Genomic DNA, 16,545 nt, shown 5'->3' with positions numbered 1-16,545 from the left:
TCCAACCCAACACATTCTCTGTGGATCCTGAGGACCAGAAGCAGCTGAAGGTGAGGAACATCTGCTTAAACTGCTGGAAACTGGAGATTTGTGGGGTTTAAGTCCAGGTTAAGTCCAGGTTTAAGTCCATTCTTGGCTTGAATCCAGCATTGAAGATGGGGCGAAGCCACATGTCAGTGGAGAAGGACATTCCCAAAGCATCCAAGAGTTCATGAGGCAGCTTGGCAGGGAGAGTGATGGGATTTCAGCTGGAGCTGGGACACTTGTGACCTCACAGGGAGCACTGGAGGACCGTGCCAGCCACCAGAGCCACCAGACCCAGCACTGCAGGGCTGCTCCTCACCCCGCTGCTGCTCTTGGTGTCATCCGTGCACAGGTCAGTGTAGCAGCAGGATTTGGGCTTTTGGGCCCCTATCCCGTCGTAGGAGAGGCATTCCTCCTCACAGCCCCTGGTCACGGTGATGTTGCCAAAAAAGGGATAACCTGGGAGAGCCAGATTGGACAGGAGGAGGAGGTGAGAGAGGGGAAAAAACAGGGAAGGGAAATGGGATTGAGAAACACCGACAGAGGAGGTGCTGGACATTCCAAATCCATGGGTGCCTCTAACCCAGCCTGTTTTTTGTGGGAACAGGCCTGCCAGCTCTCACTGCTGACTCTCTCTCACCCTCCTGCTCCTTCCAAAATCATTCCGGCATGGACAAGGGATACAATTCCCCGTAGATGTTTGCACCCTCTATAAATTCAGGGTCCACAGAGATATCGGGGTAGGAAAGGCAACACAGAGGGAAGAAGTGCAGTGAGTCCTGATATTTCTCTGTGAGGCTCCAAATCTGATGGATTTCTCTCCTTCCCTCTCTAAAGTGGGATAATTTCACCTGGGTTTTTACAGAGATGTTAAAGGGTAATCCAAGCTGGGACTGGGATGGGAAAGGGAAGTGTAGCCAGCAGATTGAGGGAGGTGATTCTTCCCCTCTGTTCTAGTGAGACGCCACCTGAAGAGTGGGAGCTGCCTCCAGCTCTGGCATCCTGACACAACAAAGACGTGGAATTTTTGGAACAGGTCCAGAGGAGGCCATGGAGATGCTCCAAGGGATGGAGAAGCTGGAGCTAGGCTGGGAGAGCTGAGGGTGTTCACTTGGACAAGGGAAGGCTCCAGGGAGACCTCAGAGCCCCTTCCTGAAGGGGCTCCAGGAGAGCTGGAGAAGGACTTGCGACAAGGGATGGAGGGACAGGACACAGGGAATGGTTTCCACTGCCAGAGGCTGGGGTTAGATGGGATTTTGGGAAGGAATTCTTGGGTGTTAGGGTGGTGAGGCCCTGGCACAAGTTTCCCAGAGAAGCTGTGGCTGCCCCATCCCTGGAAGTGTCCAATGCCAGGTTGGATGGGGCTTGGAGCAACCTGGTCAACTGGAATGTGGCAGTTCCATGACGTTTAGGCTCTCTCCCAACCCAACCCGTCCTGGAATACTCGGAGTTCTCCCCAGGATCCCTCAGGGGCAGTGGTGGCACTCACCTGTGTCCACGGAGTGCAGCGTCGTGGTGCACACGGTGGCCTTTGGGGGACACGTGATGGGTGTCCTGCACTTGGAAATGTCCGTGGGCTCCTTGCACATGTAACACCGCAGGGACTGGGCTGCAGAGGGGACAGAAAAGGCTCTGAGGTGATACAGCCAGGAAGACAGACCCAAATCTGCAGCTTTTTGACCAAAATGCAGCAGTGTCCAAAATTGTCCAAAATTAAGCGCGTCTGGAGGCAATGGCAAAGCTTGGATAAGCTGGGGGGGAAAAAGACAAATCCCAGCACTGGACGACAAAGGTGGTGTAGCAGGATCTGGGCCTGAGTGTGACTTTGTAGCCTCAGCAGCCCAAAAATGGGGAATTTAGAGGGACCTAAGCTTGAGCTTTGGTAGGACTGAGCATCCTCTGCAAGAATTCAGCCTGGAGAAGAGGAGGCTGAGGGGAGACTTTTTGGGATTCAGCTTCCTCATGAGGGGAAGTGGAGGGGCAGCACTGATCTCTTCTCTCTGGGGCAGTGACAGAATGCAAGGGAACGGCCTGAAATTGTGTCAGGGGAGGTTTAGGTTGGATATCAGGAAAAGGTTCTTCCCCCAGAGAGTGGTCAGGCACTGGAACAGGCTCCCCAGGGAATGGTCACGGCCTCAAGAGCTCAGGAAATGTTTGGACAACGCTCTCAGGCCACAGGGTGGGATTGTTGGGATGTCCTGGGCAGGGCAAGGAACTGGGCTTTGATTATCCTGGTGGGTCCCATTCCAAATCAGGATGTTCCATGATGGTAAAAGCCAGCTCCTTCTGCTGAGAGCAGCATTCCCCAGCTGTGACAGTGGCAGCTCCCCCATCCCTCCCCTCACAGCAACAGCTCCTTCCTGCTCGTTTAAGGGAAATTCTGCAGGAATCAGTAACTGAGAGTGGGATTCAAATTTCAGAGCTGTGTCAGAGATCCCGAGGGCTGAGTGTGGCCCTAAAACCGCTCTCATCAGGGGCTGCTGCTGCTTTTTGAAGAGACGATGTACAAACCCTTGCTGGCTGCCACCTGAGGGAGGGACACCTCTGAATATGCAAATCTATGCAAAGCAGCTCTCAAAACCCTCAGTGTGAGCTCTGTCCATCCACAGCCAGCAGACACTGAGAGTGTGGATTTTCCAAAGTCCTGCTGGTGTGGCTTGATGACAAAAACCAGCCTGGTTTGAGATTTTCTATCCTACCCTCCTTCCACCGGCTGAAAACAACCTGCAAGCGTCCAGTGCCATCTATTGGTAAAAATTCACACCGACGCTGTTTTTGTTCCCGTTCCGCCGTCAGAGGAACCTCTGGGGCTTTGTGATAAGGATAAATATTTTTGAAGGCATTTGTTTGAACACCTGACTTCAGAAAGGAATTTTCAAGGCATCTACTCCTCGCAGCAGCTCCTTTGGAAAATTCAGCTGTGGGGTAGAGCCTTCTGCAAAACTTCTCTTTCTCATTCCTTAGCTCTTGCTAAGGAATTCAATTCAAAGAGACAATTCCTTGTCCCTTTGCAGAAGTAAAAAGCATTTTTCATGGAAATATTTCAATTTTCTTGTGGCCATACTCCCTGTAAACAAGGGTGGGGGAGCCATCCTTGTTTATCCCAGCTCAGGACCTCACTAGATCCCTTCCCAATGATTCATGATCCAATCCTTAAAATTGCTATATATTTTAACAGAGGTAACACATTATCAACAGTCATTTGGATGCCTGCGGATGTGTAGGATGGATGGATGGACAGAGGGATGGACAGAGCAGTTCTGGCTTCAGGCACTTGAGAAACTGCCCTGCAACCCTTGGGGTGAGGTGGATGCCATTTACAAACCTCAATATTTTCATAGATAAACTGGGAAGTGCCTTGGGGGAATCAATCCCAGTTAAAAGCTGGTGTAAGGAAGGAAAACCTCAACCCCCTCATCCTTCACTGACTGTGGGTAGGGCATTTAGAAGACATGGGTTTTGTGGGAAGGTTGCATGGAAGAGGAAAGCCCAAATCCATAAGGACTAGGACAGGAAAACTGAACAGGCACAGCTCTGCCTCCTGACCTGAGCCAATAATTCCCTGTTCCTCACTGTCCAACAGGACCTTCTATTCCTTGATATCAAAACTCAGCAACATGAATGGTCACAGACACATCCCTCAGCCACAACAGAGGTGCCTAGACCAGCTGCTTCCCTTTGGATCATCCCAAAAAAAAAAATATTTCTGCCTGATTTCAACTACAAAGCAAATGGGGTTGATAACTCTGTTTCCATAAAATTCTTAGAGACCTTCTGTGGTTTCTCAGAAATTCCATTAAATCCAAGGCAGGAATTCAGATGGAGATGTTTGATCCCTGCCCAGGCTGCCTTTCCTTTGAGATCTTCCATGGAAACAGCCTGAGGATCTCTGGGCCCCGTGGGCTGTGGGTTAAACCCCTCTGGGGTGGTGCCATCCCTGGAATGCCTGTTCCAGGCAGAATGTGGCTGCAGTTGGTCACATCTACATGGAGGAAGGACACAGCGATGGCCAAACCCTGCTGCCAGCTTGCCCAAGATCCAGACCCATCACAGACCCAGGGGAATTTTCTATTTCCACCTATCTCCTGAAATATCTCCTGAAATTCCAGGGGAATTTCCTATCTCCCAAAATAAGGGAAAATCCTGGAGCTGAGGGTTTAATAAAACTTTCCAATGTCCTTGGAGTTATTTCTCATACCCCCACCCTTATCTGTACTGAAATTTCACCTTCTGGCTTTCAGCACTTCCAGCAGCCAGCTGGGAGGTTTTAGGGATGTCAGGAGCTCGGGATGAGCATTCCTGATGGGACAGTGTGGCTGCTCAAGTAGAGACTGGCACTTCAAGCTCTTGCCCAGGCTGGTCCTGCCCTGTGCCTTGTGGTTGTCCCCTCCATCCCTGGATGTGGGTGACGGAAATCCAAAGGACGTGCATCGCTCCCAGTCAGGCATCACAGCTCTTCCCACCAGGAATGCATCTCCCCTTTCCCATTTCACCCTCTCCTTCAACCTCCTTCAATACAAAAGGCATCATTTCCCCTACCTGGGGGTCACCAGGTCTTTCCCCCTGTGCCTCTCCCAGGAATTTCCCAGGAATTTCCCAGGGTGGGGGGCCCTGGAGTGTTGGGAATGAGGAGTTCTTACCCAACTCCACGAATGCCAGGCTGAGCAGGAATCCCACCAGGAGTTTCTTCATGCTGAGGGCAGATCCAGGCAGCCAGGACAGATCCAGAGAGCTTCTCCAAGGAGCTTTATATGTTTTCCCACCCTCCACCATCAGCTGTTGTTGATCCTGTGGGCGGATTCCCTCGGGGTGATCAGGGGAAAGCCCAGCTCCAGTCTGGATTGGGATTTGCAGAGGAACGAGTTCCCTGATGAGGTGACATCACCCCAACGAGCAGACTCCTGCCATACCTCGGCTCTTCCCCAGGTTTATGTCCTGGGGCTGGTCCCATGGAAAAAGGAAAAACACGGCTGGCACTGCGAGGTGTGGCCCCGTGCCAGGGCTTGGATGGGGAATGTGACAAGGTTTGTTTGCTCCTTCCAGTCTGGCTCCGCGAGCCCAGAGCTGGCTTGTGTCACACGTGTTGCGCTGGCCAACAACTGTCAAGGGGCAAGTGACAGCAGGCTGGGCTTCCACGTGCTTTGGAGAAATGATTCCACGGGCTGGCAGGACTGGGGTTGCCCAGAGATGCCTGTTTTCCCAAACCCAGCTCAAAATCAAGCCTGGTTTCTGGATCCCTTGATTACTAACTGAGCTGCTGGGCATGGGAATTGCTTGGAGGCCAGTGGGATATGGTGCTTCCATATCCCATTTCCAAGTCTGGAATTGGGATAAATCATATGGTTTCAGGTCCTGGGTCATGCTGGCAAAGCAGGATGCTCAGCCTCCCTTTGGAAAGCTGTCAATTATTTACCAAATTTTATCTTGAAGCTGGGAAATAAGCCCAGCATGGAACAATTAATCAATTTTCCCACTCCAGCGCCTTCCTGATAGCAAATTTCACTTTATCCACATCAGGGCAACCCTTTCAAACATCATAATTTATTTTGTATCTTATCCAATATTTGGGGAGACAGCTTCAAATGCTTGGAGCTGGGGAGAAATTATTTACTTCTCCCTTTGGACCGAGCTGCTGGTATTTTATATTTCACAGGAAAAGCTGATAGATTTTTGGTGGGTTTGTTGTGATCCAAATTGGAAAACCCTGGAGTTGTGCAATTTCCCATGAAACAGCTGAATAAGCCAAAGAGGCAAAGTTTGTGAATCACTGGAGCACTTGGAGATTTTAGGGCTGGAGATGAGGCGAGTGAAGGAGCTTTAATGAGGTGCTTTGCCTGTGACAGACCTGTCATGACAGCACACGTGGGAATATTGCTGCCATTCCCAGCAGCCTCTCCTTCTTCCCAGATGGAGGATGGTTCCCAGTAACCCGAGAAGCGTTGCTAATGAAAATTTCCACAGCCACAGATGACACAAAGCTGACAGAGCTGTGGGAAAGGGAGAGAAATACCTACACCCTAATCCTTTTCTGTAAGAATGAAAATTATCCTTTATTTTATCTCCCTGTGCTCTCCAAGTTCAGGTGCTAAAAAAAACCAACTGGATAAAACATATTTTTCTGCGTATATAGGAAAAAATCCACTCGGTGAAAGCCGCCAGACCTGGTTATATCCAGATCCTTGTTCGGAACTGGGCAGCTCAAGGCACATTTGAGCAATATCCTAATTAACAGCCATGAAACTGGAAAAGATCCAGTGCTTTCAGCATTCCAGGTGGTTGTGCCTCAACGGAAAGCACAGTGGGACTGGCACAGTAAAGCTGCTTGGTGCATTGTGGAGTGGAAATGTCCATGCAGACATCCTCTCATACCTGAAAATCACTCTATACCAAGAAATTTTTGGGATAAATCTGTGTGGTTGAAGGAATACGGATATAAATACTTAAATACTGTCTTAACTCTGTCTTAAAGGCTTTGAGAGGTTGGCAATCTTTCCATAAGGCAAAACACCAGAGCTCCTGCAGAGGTGCAGCAGTGCCAGGCTTCAGGGAAAGAGGATTTGGGAGCGTTCCAGTAAAATTGTGGAGGCAAGGAGAGACCTTTAAGGTCTGTTACCTCTAAGGTATTCCTTCATCTAAAGATAATCAAGAGCTCACGGAGAGATGGAGCCCTGGAAACAAACCCAAAACCCAACACAAACAACCCCACGTGGTGTCCAGGCATGTGTTGGGATGGGAGGGATTTGGGTTTTGATTTTGGAAGTGTCAGCAGCCTCCTGGCTTCCCAGGTAGAATTCCACTACCACTGTCAAGCACAAAATGGGATCCTAATGAAAAAAAATTAAAAAAAACCCAAAGCAACAATGAGGAGAGTGGGACAAGAGGATTCACACCAAAAAATGACACTGGAATACACTGGCTCCTTTTAGCTTGGCAGAGTTAAGACAAGCCTAAGTTAAATGAGACTGGAAATTGAGGATGGATATTAAACACTAAAAAAATTGGGATTATTTCTGTAAGCAAAGGCAGGGAAGAAACCTGACCTGCTTTACACCTGATAAGTATGTGGAAGCTGTGGTTTGACAGGGCAGTTAGGTAAGACTTAGACAGCTTGTAGGACTCAGGAGGCCCTAAAAATTCCCTTCTGTCTCTGTCAGGGGTGGAATAAGCCCTGGGAAAGGTTTTAAGCACTGACTGACAGGAGCCAGAAGGGACTTTGGTTGAAATGTCATTTCAGGTCTGGAGAGCTGAGAATATCAACGAGGAGTGGTGTGTTAGGGAGAAAGGTTTGTGCACCAAAAGCCTTCAGGAATTCTCAGTGGGATCAATCTAAACCTTCTCCCAACCTGTCTCTGGGAGACTGCCCTGATTTATAAGGCAATATAGGAAGACATAATCACTTTCTGCTTATCACAAATACCAGGAAAGGCAAATGACAGAAATTTGGCGTTTACGGATAAGAAGGTGAACTGCTTCTCCTGCTCTAACTTGCCTTACAGCCAATTCTTGTTTGAACAATTAAACACCACACTTTTATGAGATGTTCTGTGGCACGGAGTGAACACCAAGCTTTGCTCAGCTGTTCCAGTTATTGATTATCAGCCACACGTGAAATTAGTCCGGTGTAAAATATTTCTACTATGATTTAGGGAGTCCCTACAGCCAGTGGCTCTTGTTGCACCTCTCAACTAAATTCAATTTCTCACCTCTGCAATTTTTCTCTTCTCCACAGAAATATATTTTGTCTAGGATATCTCTTGGATAGACTTTGGTGGGATCTCTGACTCCTTTGTTCTCCAAGGCTTTAATCCTTCTGGTGGTCCTTCTCTGAACTCTCTCTGTTTCACCACCTTTCTCCTACATTGTCCAACCCAAATCTGGACATTTTCTTGAGGCACTCCGTAGAATCCCAGAATGTTTTGGGTTGGAAGTGACATTCAAGATCACCCAGTTTCAATCCCTTGCCATGGGCAGGGACACCTTCCACTATCCCAGGATCATCCAAATCCTGTCCAACCTGACCTTGGACATTTCCAGGGCTAGGCCAGCCACAGCTTCTCTGGGCAACCTGTTCTAGGGCCTCAGCACCCTCACAGGGAAGAATTTCTTCCCAATATCCCATAAACCCCCCCCTCTTTCAGTTTGAAGCCATTCTCCCTTGTCCTGGCACTCCATGCCCTTGTCCAAAATCCCAACACACCATGCCCATGGTCCAAAATCCCTCTCCATCTCTCCTGGAGCCCCTCTTCAGCTACTGAGAGCTCAGAACAAGGTCACCCCAGAGCCTTCTCCTCTGCAATCAGGCTGGATCCACCTGCCATGATACAAACACCAACCAACCCTATCTGACACCGTGGTCATGTCGTGGTAACCATGGCATCAGTCTACACAACATCAGTGTCTTTCCTGAGAGCTGATTTGCAGGATGGAGTCTGCTCCATTTTCCAGATGTCAGATTCCCGAGCATCCTGGTGATAACTGGTCTGCAGGAAAATACAGATACCGTTGATCATTACACTCAGCCACCTGGAGTTCAGCTCCTGTGATTCCAAAGGGGCAGAATTTTTGCCAGGGGACTTTTTGGATGCTCCACCATCTTCACGTGTGACTCGGGGGCAGGGAACCTCTCTGCCCGTGCCCGTGGCCGCAGCGACGTTTGATGACCCAATGGAAGTTCCACCTCTCATGGGTGTGTGTCAACAACAAGACTTTGGGCTTGTTGGGGTGGAGTTGGTCTCCACCCTCCTGATGAAACTCTGCCACTGGGCAGGAAGGAATTCAGGTTTCGTTGGGCTGGAAAAGGGTGAAAATGTGAGAACCCTTCTCCAAGGAGGTGAAAATGTGAGAACCCTTCTCCAAGGAGCACTCCAGGTCTGTCTTCCAGGAGCTGTTTGGTATTAAATGTTTCTCCTCCATGGGGAGTATCCAAAAAAAAAAAAATCCAGATTCACAGCTCTGATTCAGTCTCTAAAGAGCTCCTACACCTTTTTTTTCTGTGTCTGAGCTTCATTTTGCTGCTTGGCACCCCCTGTCTGAAGATAGGAGGTGAGAAGTTGAACCTCTCCAAGCAGAGAAGGGAACTGTACTTGCATTTCCCAAATTCTGGCTTAAGCTCACTAATCCCAAGACTAAAAAGCAGGTGCTCCTGAGGATGGGAGGAAAGATTCCAGACTTGCTGGATTTTTACAAAAAGATGTAAAGATTTTTACAAAAAGGTGAGTTCTGTTCAGGGCTCTGAGAGAAAAAAGGGGAGTCCAGGGGTATGATCATGTGGCGGTTGGAATTATTGAATCATGGAATGGTTTGGGTTGGAAGGGACCCTAAATCTCATCTCATCCAACCATGGGTAGGGACACCTCCCACTAGACCAGGTTGCTCAGGTTCCTCTTCTTCTAGCCACAGGACTGAGGACAATTCCCTCAGGCATCGCCTGTGTTTGGTCCACCCTGGGAATGCTGGTCCCTCAAGCATTTTCTGAAAACAGCAAAAATGTCCTAGATGTGATTCTGGATTGGATCCTAGAGGGATGAATATCCCCAATTCAGGCATTTCAGGCTTCCTTTAAGCTGTATCAGTCCCACCATGGACTTGAGAGATGTCTAGCTAGTGTAAAGCGGTCTCTGAGTGTTTCATGTCCTGAACCCACTGGATTTGTTCCAGGGAATGCCCAGGCACACTCTGAGGGCCAAGGATGTTTCCAGAAAGGTTGTTCTGGTTGGAAGGATGAGAAATTCAGGCACGAACTGTGACAGTTGTGATCAGGATCAGAGAATGGATCCTGATCCCTTTTAAATTCCCTTTTTATTCCAGTGTGATTCCCTTTTCCATCCCAGTGACAGTTGCTGCCAACCCTGCTTGAAAGCCCACGTGACTCATAAATACACAGTCCACCACGTAGGAAGTCTGTGGACATGTGATTTTCCACCTGAAATTTGGATTATTTGGAATAATGGGCTTGTTAAAGGTTGGAGAAGACCTCTGACATCACCAAATCCAGCCACCACCATGTTCCACATTAAACCATGTCCTCAATTGCCAGATCCATGTGGGTTTTTTGAACATTTCCAGGCGTGGTGACCCCACCCTTTTCTGGTGCTTGAACACTAAAAAAGCCAAGGTTGAAGGATGCTGGGAGCATTCCTGGGGGCTGCTGTTGGCTGGGAATCTCCAGCATTTCTTTCCACACTTTATTCAGCTGATGGCACTGTTGATCTCTTATCAACATTCTGCAGTACAAGGGCAACGTGCAGAGACTGGCCAGTCACAGAGCTACTTCCCTCCCTTTATCAGGAAGATTTTCCCTCTTTATCAACTTTGGTTGTGCAGAGAAAGGAAACAGAGGCCTCGCCACGAATTTGTCACTTGTCAAACCCGGGGACTGTCAACGAGTCTGTGAGTGAGAAGTGCCTGACATCACTTTGTCAACCTTCGGCATCATCATCAGTGCCTTTGACTGACAGGTTGGCAGCAAAGTCTGTCGCCAGATACAGATCTGGATGAGTCAAGCTAAATAAGTAACCCCTGCTAAGTAATAAAATTAGCCTGTGCTGGGTGTTGCCATGGGAATCCAGCACAATAATGGGAATAGCGTGACAAGGAAGCCAAGTCCCGTCACTGGGGTCTGTATGGTCAAGGCATAAAGTTGTGTGAGCACCAATTAGCAGAAAACACAGCAGAAATAGCCTTTGAAAATTTGTGGAGTCGCGGGCAGATTGAAGCAGGACAAAAAGTCTGGAGTGGGAGTCACCTGGCCTAAGCACAGCCTTTCTTCTCTACCATAAGTGGCTCCTGGGTGACTCACTGGAGCTGTTTCTTTTTCCAATCAGGCAGACAAAACCAAATGTCATCACACAAAAGCTTCATCAAGAAGTGGATGGCACTGGGGATTGCCTGCTTCCCTTCACTGGCTTTAAAGGGAGCCCTGCAAGGGTGGAGATGGGGTCACCTGGAAGCCTCTTCTTAGTGAATGTAAAATGTGTGTGTTTTGAGCGGCTTGTGTTGGAAGGGACCTTAAAAACCATCTTGTTCCACCCCCTGCCACGGGCAAGGACAGTTGCCACTATCCCAGGTTGCTCCAAGCCCCATCTAGCCTGGCCTTGAACACTTCCAGGGATCCAGGGGCAGCCACAGCTTCTCTGGGAATTCCATTCCTCAGCACCCTCACAGCCAAGAATTCCTTCCCAATATCCCATCTAACCCTGCCCTCTGGCAGCGGGAAGATATCCCCAGTGACCTGTCACTCCATTCCTTTTCCAAAGCCCCTCTCCAACTCGCCTGGAGTCCCTTCCAGCGCCTGAAGGTCTAAGGTCTCCCTGGAGCCTTCTCTTCTCCAGGCTGGACATTCCCAGCTCTCCCAGCCTGGCTCCAGAGCTGAGGGGCTCCAGCCCTTGAAGCATCCCCGTGGCCTCATCTGGACTTTCTCCAGCAGCTCCACGTCCTTCTGCTGCTGGAGCCCAGAGCTGGATGCAGAATTCCAGGTGGGATCTCACCAGAGCGGAGCAGGGGGACAGAATCCCTCCCTCACCTGCTGCCTGCAGCTCAGGACACAGGGGAGTCTCGGGGCTGCCTTTCCCTGCCAGAACAACTCTCAGGCACACTCTGGGATTCTTGGAGTGTCCTGCGCAGGGCCAGGAGCTGGACTTGGCGATCCTTGAATGTCCCTTCCAGCTCTGGACTTCCCTTGAATTTTGCCAATCCATCCCAGCAGGAACAAGCTCCTTCCCATCCATCCACGTGTCCAATTTCAATGACCACATCCAACGCTCTCTGCATTTGTTGTCCTGATTCTTGGCATCCTACATAATTCCACAGCAATTTGGCTTTGCCAATTAATTTTGATTTAATTCGACTTCAGCTCCTTTTAGCCTCCTACACCACAGACCAATCGTGTCTTTCCTACCTCGCCCATCCCTTCCCTCCCTGCAGAGAAGTTTTTAAGGTGTCACACCCTGATTTCTGGGATCGGGAGTGTAAAGCACTTGGAATAATATTGTCCCCTCATCCAGCTGAGTTTTGGGATGATTCAGTTTTACATAAGCAGAAAAATGTTGATATATGGTTGATATATAGATAAATATTTTGATATCCAGATATATTTGTTGATATCCAGAAAAAAAGAGAAGTGAACTGGAAGTTCAAGGGTATGGACGCAAAGTGTGAAGCTTGTGGTTCATTGAAATCAAAGATTCAAAAACCTCTTTGGGTTTGGTTTTTTCCCTGTAAAAAAGAGGAAAAATGGCGAAAAAAATTTCTAGAGAGAGTGACTGTGGCCTGACATAGGTGAATAATTTCAAAGATTATTCCAGGGATGAGAGGGAAGCCTAAATGAATGGATAAAAAATGGAGCAGCAGACAAAACAACATGAGGGAGGTTAAGAAATACATGAAGTAAAAATTTGCAATAGTCAAAATTACTTAGATCTCAAGAAAGACATTGAATGTTATTTATTCATTATTTTAAATGAATTATTTAAAGTTATTTAAATATTATGTAAAATTATTTAGCCTTTAAATTGAGAAGCAAAATAAAGTAGTGATAGATGAAAACTGAATATTAAATTAACCACTTGTTTATTCAATATAAAAATGCTTTTGATTTTGAGGGTAAAGACGACATAAAAAAAAGTGCCCAGAAAAAGAAACAACAGCAACTGAGGTGGAACAAAACAAAAAAATTCAGTGTGTTCAAGCTGGGACAAAGCAGGACAGGATGTTTTCCATCCCAGAACTCTTGGAGAACTGAGATACAGATCAACAGGTCCAGGTCCACTCCCAAATATTGTTTCTAAATTGGTCAAGGCAACACCATGAGGTCAGAATTTAGCCCCTAAATTAAAAAGAGGAGGAGTAACAGCCACTGTCTGACCTCAATAGAGTGCCAGGAGTAAAAACAGGGTTTGATGGAAGGAAAACAATAAAAAACCCAGAAAAATACTTAAAATCCAATGTTGTATTTGCTGTTTTCATGTTAATAAAGTCAGATTTTCAAGATTTTCAGATTTTTTTCAAGTTTAGCAAAGTAATAACACAAAATAATGTGGGAATATTTATTAAGATGGCACAGATGGAAATTAAATAGATATAAGATGGGTGAGAATTTTTTGAAGGCCTGGCAGTGGAGGAGCTGGAAATATTTAAAGTGTTGGGAGAGGGATATGAGCCTGGGGAAATTCATCAGCACCATTCCTCACTTTTGGAGTGCTCTTGCTTAAAATTTTCTGTTAAGATCTTGAAAGATGCCAAATAGGAGGGAATTTACTGGTGGCGCAAATTCGGGAAGCCTCAGCAATTCCAGGAAGGATCAGGGTATCATGAACAAGCAGGTGGCTTGGATGCAAGTCATGGATTAAAGAGGATCATCCACCATAATAAGTCAATTGCACGGTAAACGAGGACGTCACCTGGAGATGACTGGGAGATGAAAGAGGCAGGAATTCTTGGATGATCCCGGCTGGAATCTCTGTCAGGCACCTGATGGAGCATGGAAAAGGTGCAACACCAGGTGTGTTTCCTCACCTGTGACTGAGGGACCTGAATTCTCATCCAAAGGATCATGGGGAGATGAGAATGGAGGGAATATGAAGCCAAAATGGAAGATTTATTAAAGAGGGAGAGCAGCTTTTCACACAGGCAGATGGTGGTAGCACAAAGAGGAAATGCTTTTAAACTAAAAGAGGATTTACATCAGAATTTGGGAAGAAATTCTTCCGTGTGAGAGAGGGGAAACAATGGATTAAGTTCCCAGAGAAACTGTGGCTCCCCCATCCTTGGAAGTGTTCCAGGCCAGGTTGGACAGGGCTTGGAGCAGCCTGGGATAGTGGAAGGTGTCCCTGCCCATGGCAGGGGGTTGGAACTAAATGAAGGTCTTGAAGATCCCTTTGGGTTTACCCCAAACCTTTCCATGATTCTGGGAGAGATGAGATTTTTTTCCCAAATATGGACCCACTCAACAGCAGGGAAGAATTGCCTGAGGTAAGAAAAGTGGTGGCACTAGAGAAAAACAGTCCTTCACTTCTCCGTATAAATATTCCAGGTTTGGTGCCAGCCTGGGAGCTCTCAAGGCTGGAGAACTGATCCACGTTCATGACTGGAAAATTGGGATAGAGACACAGAAGGTTTGGCCTGGTTTGGACTAAACATAAACAGTGGTTTTGCCAGACACTTGAATGGAAAGGCTTTGTGGCCTTCCCAGCAGTAACATTCCAGAAAAATCTTTAGTCTTGTCAGCCTCCAATGCCCATCTATCCATCCTGGATATCTGTCCTGTCATCCAAGGATTTTGGGTATTGCCTCATTTGGGGTTCCAGGTTAGCAAACATCCCCCATAGCTAAAAATAAGAGTTTATGGACAGTGCTCAGCTCTGGGTACAGATGGATCCAGCTCTTCCACACCCCACTATTTTGGCAGTGCTGGTGTCCTGGCAATTCATATTTTGATAACTCCAAGATTTGGACCGGTAGAAGTGGGTGATGGAGGAAGAAGAGCCCAGGTAAGATTTCCACTGGTTTGGGGGTGAACTCAGCAGGTTTGGAAGTTATTCCCCATGTGAGTGAGGTGAGACTAAAATTTACACCTTGCTTCTGCTGAAAGCACCTGAAAGCACTCCCAGGTCTCATGGCAGCTCTGTCTGGATGGGGTTGGAGGAAGGTGACAAGGAAAATAAGGGTGACACATAAGTGGAATATTCACTGTGCTGTGATGTGTGGGATCTGTTTGCCTTAGTATCCTATTAAATATATTGAAAGGCTCAGAGGGTTGAGATTGTGCAGTCTGTAGAAGAGAAGCTCTGTGGTGACCTTAGTGCCCCTCCCAGTACCTGTAGGAGCTCTAAAAGAGCTGGAGAGGGACTCTGGAAAAGGGATGGAGTGACAGGACACAGGGAATGGCTTCCCACTGCCAGAGGTCAGGGTTAGGTGGGATACTGGGAAGGAATTCTTCCCTGTGAGGGTGGGGAGACCCTGGCACAGGTTTTCCCAGAGAAGCTGTGGCTGCCCCTGGATCCCTGAAAGTGTCCAAGGCCAGTCTGGAGAGGGCTTGGAACAACCTGTTCTAGTGGAAGGGGTGTTGGAACTGGTTGATCTTTCAGGCCCCTTCCAACCCAAACCATTCCACGATTCTGAACCTGATATTGATGGAGCGCCCCTTCTCTTCTTCTCCTCTTGGAGTCCTCTTGGAGACACAGCCCCGTCATGTGGGGCAGAGCAGCACATCCACCCTTCACCAACCACCTTCACAGAGTGTCTGCATTGTCTCTTTGCCTCCTGCATCCCTGGCTGCCCTCAGGACGCTGCCTGCTCCTGATCCCACCACTGGGTTGGAAAGAGGCAACTGTGAGCTCTACTTTAGCCAGAGGATTTGGGCTTGTTCGTGTCGACATCTAAATCACAGAGCCAACAAAAGTTTCCCCTGTCATTTCAGTGATGCAAAGGTGTCCCCTGGTTTTTATTTCGTGGTGAATCACCGGGGTGGTGGTGGCAGGGCATGTACCTTGGCGTAGCCGCACGGTGCTGTGGCTTTGCTTCCTGGTCTGTTTGGGCTCCACCCTTGCCATTTTGGGGTTCTTCACAGAAAACATGGTGAAATCGGGAAAGAGCCAGCTGTCCTCAACAGGTTGGATTAGATTGGATTAGATTGGATTAGATTAGATTAGATTAGATTAGAATAAATTAGATTACATTAGACTTGACTGGAATTTTCAGTTGGAAGGATCCTACAATGCCCATCCAGCCCAAGTCCCTGGCCAATTCAGGGCTGACCAGAATTTAAAGTGTATTCTGAAATCCAGATTCTGACAGACCTGAGGCACTGACCATCTCTCCGAGAAGCTGTTCTGGTGTTTGACCATTCTCTTGGTAAAAAATCCTTCCTGATGTCCAGCCTATACCTCCCTGGTGCAGCTTTGACCCTTTCCCACATGTCCTGTCCAGGCATCCCAGGGAGAAGACCTCAGCATGTCCCTCTCCACTTTGCCTCCTCAGGGAGTTGCAATGAAGTTCCCTCTCATCCTCATTTTCTCAAAACTGGGCAAACCCAGTGCACTCAAGGATGCTCCTTCCAGCCCTTCTCCAGCTTTATTGCCCTCACGTGGATGCATTCCAGGGCATTCCCATAATTCCTAATTTGTGGGGCCCAGAATTGTACAGAAGGTTCTAGGGGAAGCAGTGCTGGGCGCAGCAGGATAATCTCCCTGGACACAGCCCAGGATGTGGTTTGTCCTTCGGGCTGCCAGGACACACTGGTGACTCCTATGGAACCCCTGTCAGATTCCCTCTGCAGGACTGATTTCCAGTTCCTCCTCTCCCAGTTTATCTTGTGCCTGGCATTGCTCCATCTTGGGTGCAGAATCTGTCATTTAGACCTGTTAAATTTCATCCCATTAACCATTAATTTATTTCTCTTTCACAGCTGGGGGATAAACACCCATCCCAGACTCCATTTCCATTCTCTGCATCTTTTCCACTTTACACAATTGTCTCTGGGAATGAGACATTTCTCAACAGAGTCACAAAACTTTGGAGGAAAAC

General features: G+C 48.0%; 1 protein-coding gene across 1 annotated transcript; it reads right to left on the bottom strand.

The window, feature by feature from the left end:
* Nucleotides 1-271: 271 nt before the first annotated feature.
* On the bottom strand, nt 272-4,716 carry LOC102037512 (ly6/PLAUR domain-containing protein 2-like). The gene is made up of 3 exons (XM_031064404.1): nt 4,665-4,716; nt 1,514-1,633; nt 272-483 (listed from the first exon to the last, which is right to left on the bottom strand). The coding sequence occupies exons 1-3, from the start codon at nt 4,714-4,716 to the stop codon at nt 272-274; spliced, it is 384 nt and encodes a 127-aa protein (XP_030920264.1).
* Nucleotides 4,717-16,545: the final 11,829 nt, after the last annotated feature.

This window comes from Geospiza fortis, unplaced genomic scaffold (assembly GCF_000277835.1).
Source record: "Geospiza fortis unplaced genomic scaffold, GeoFor_1.0 scaffold543, whole genome shotgun sequence".
Taxonomy (NCBI): Eukaryota; Metazoa; Chordata; class Aves; order Passeriformes; family Thraupidae; genus Geospiza; species Geospiza fortis.
Note: the sequence above shows the minus strand (reverse complement) of the source record. Positions and strands in the feature narration are given on the sequence as shown.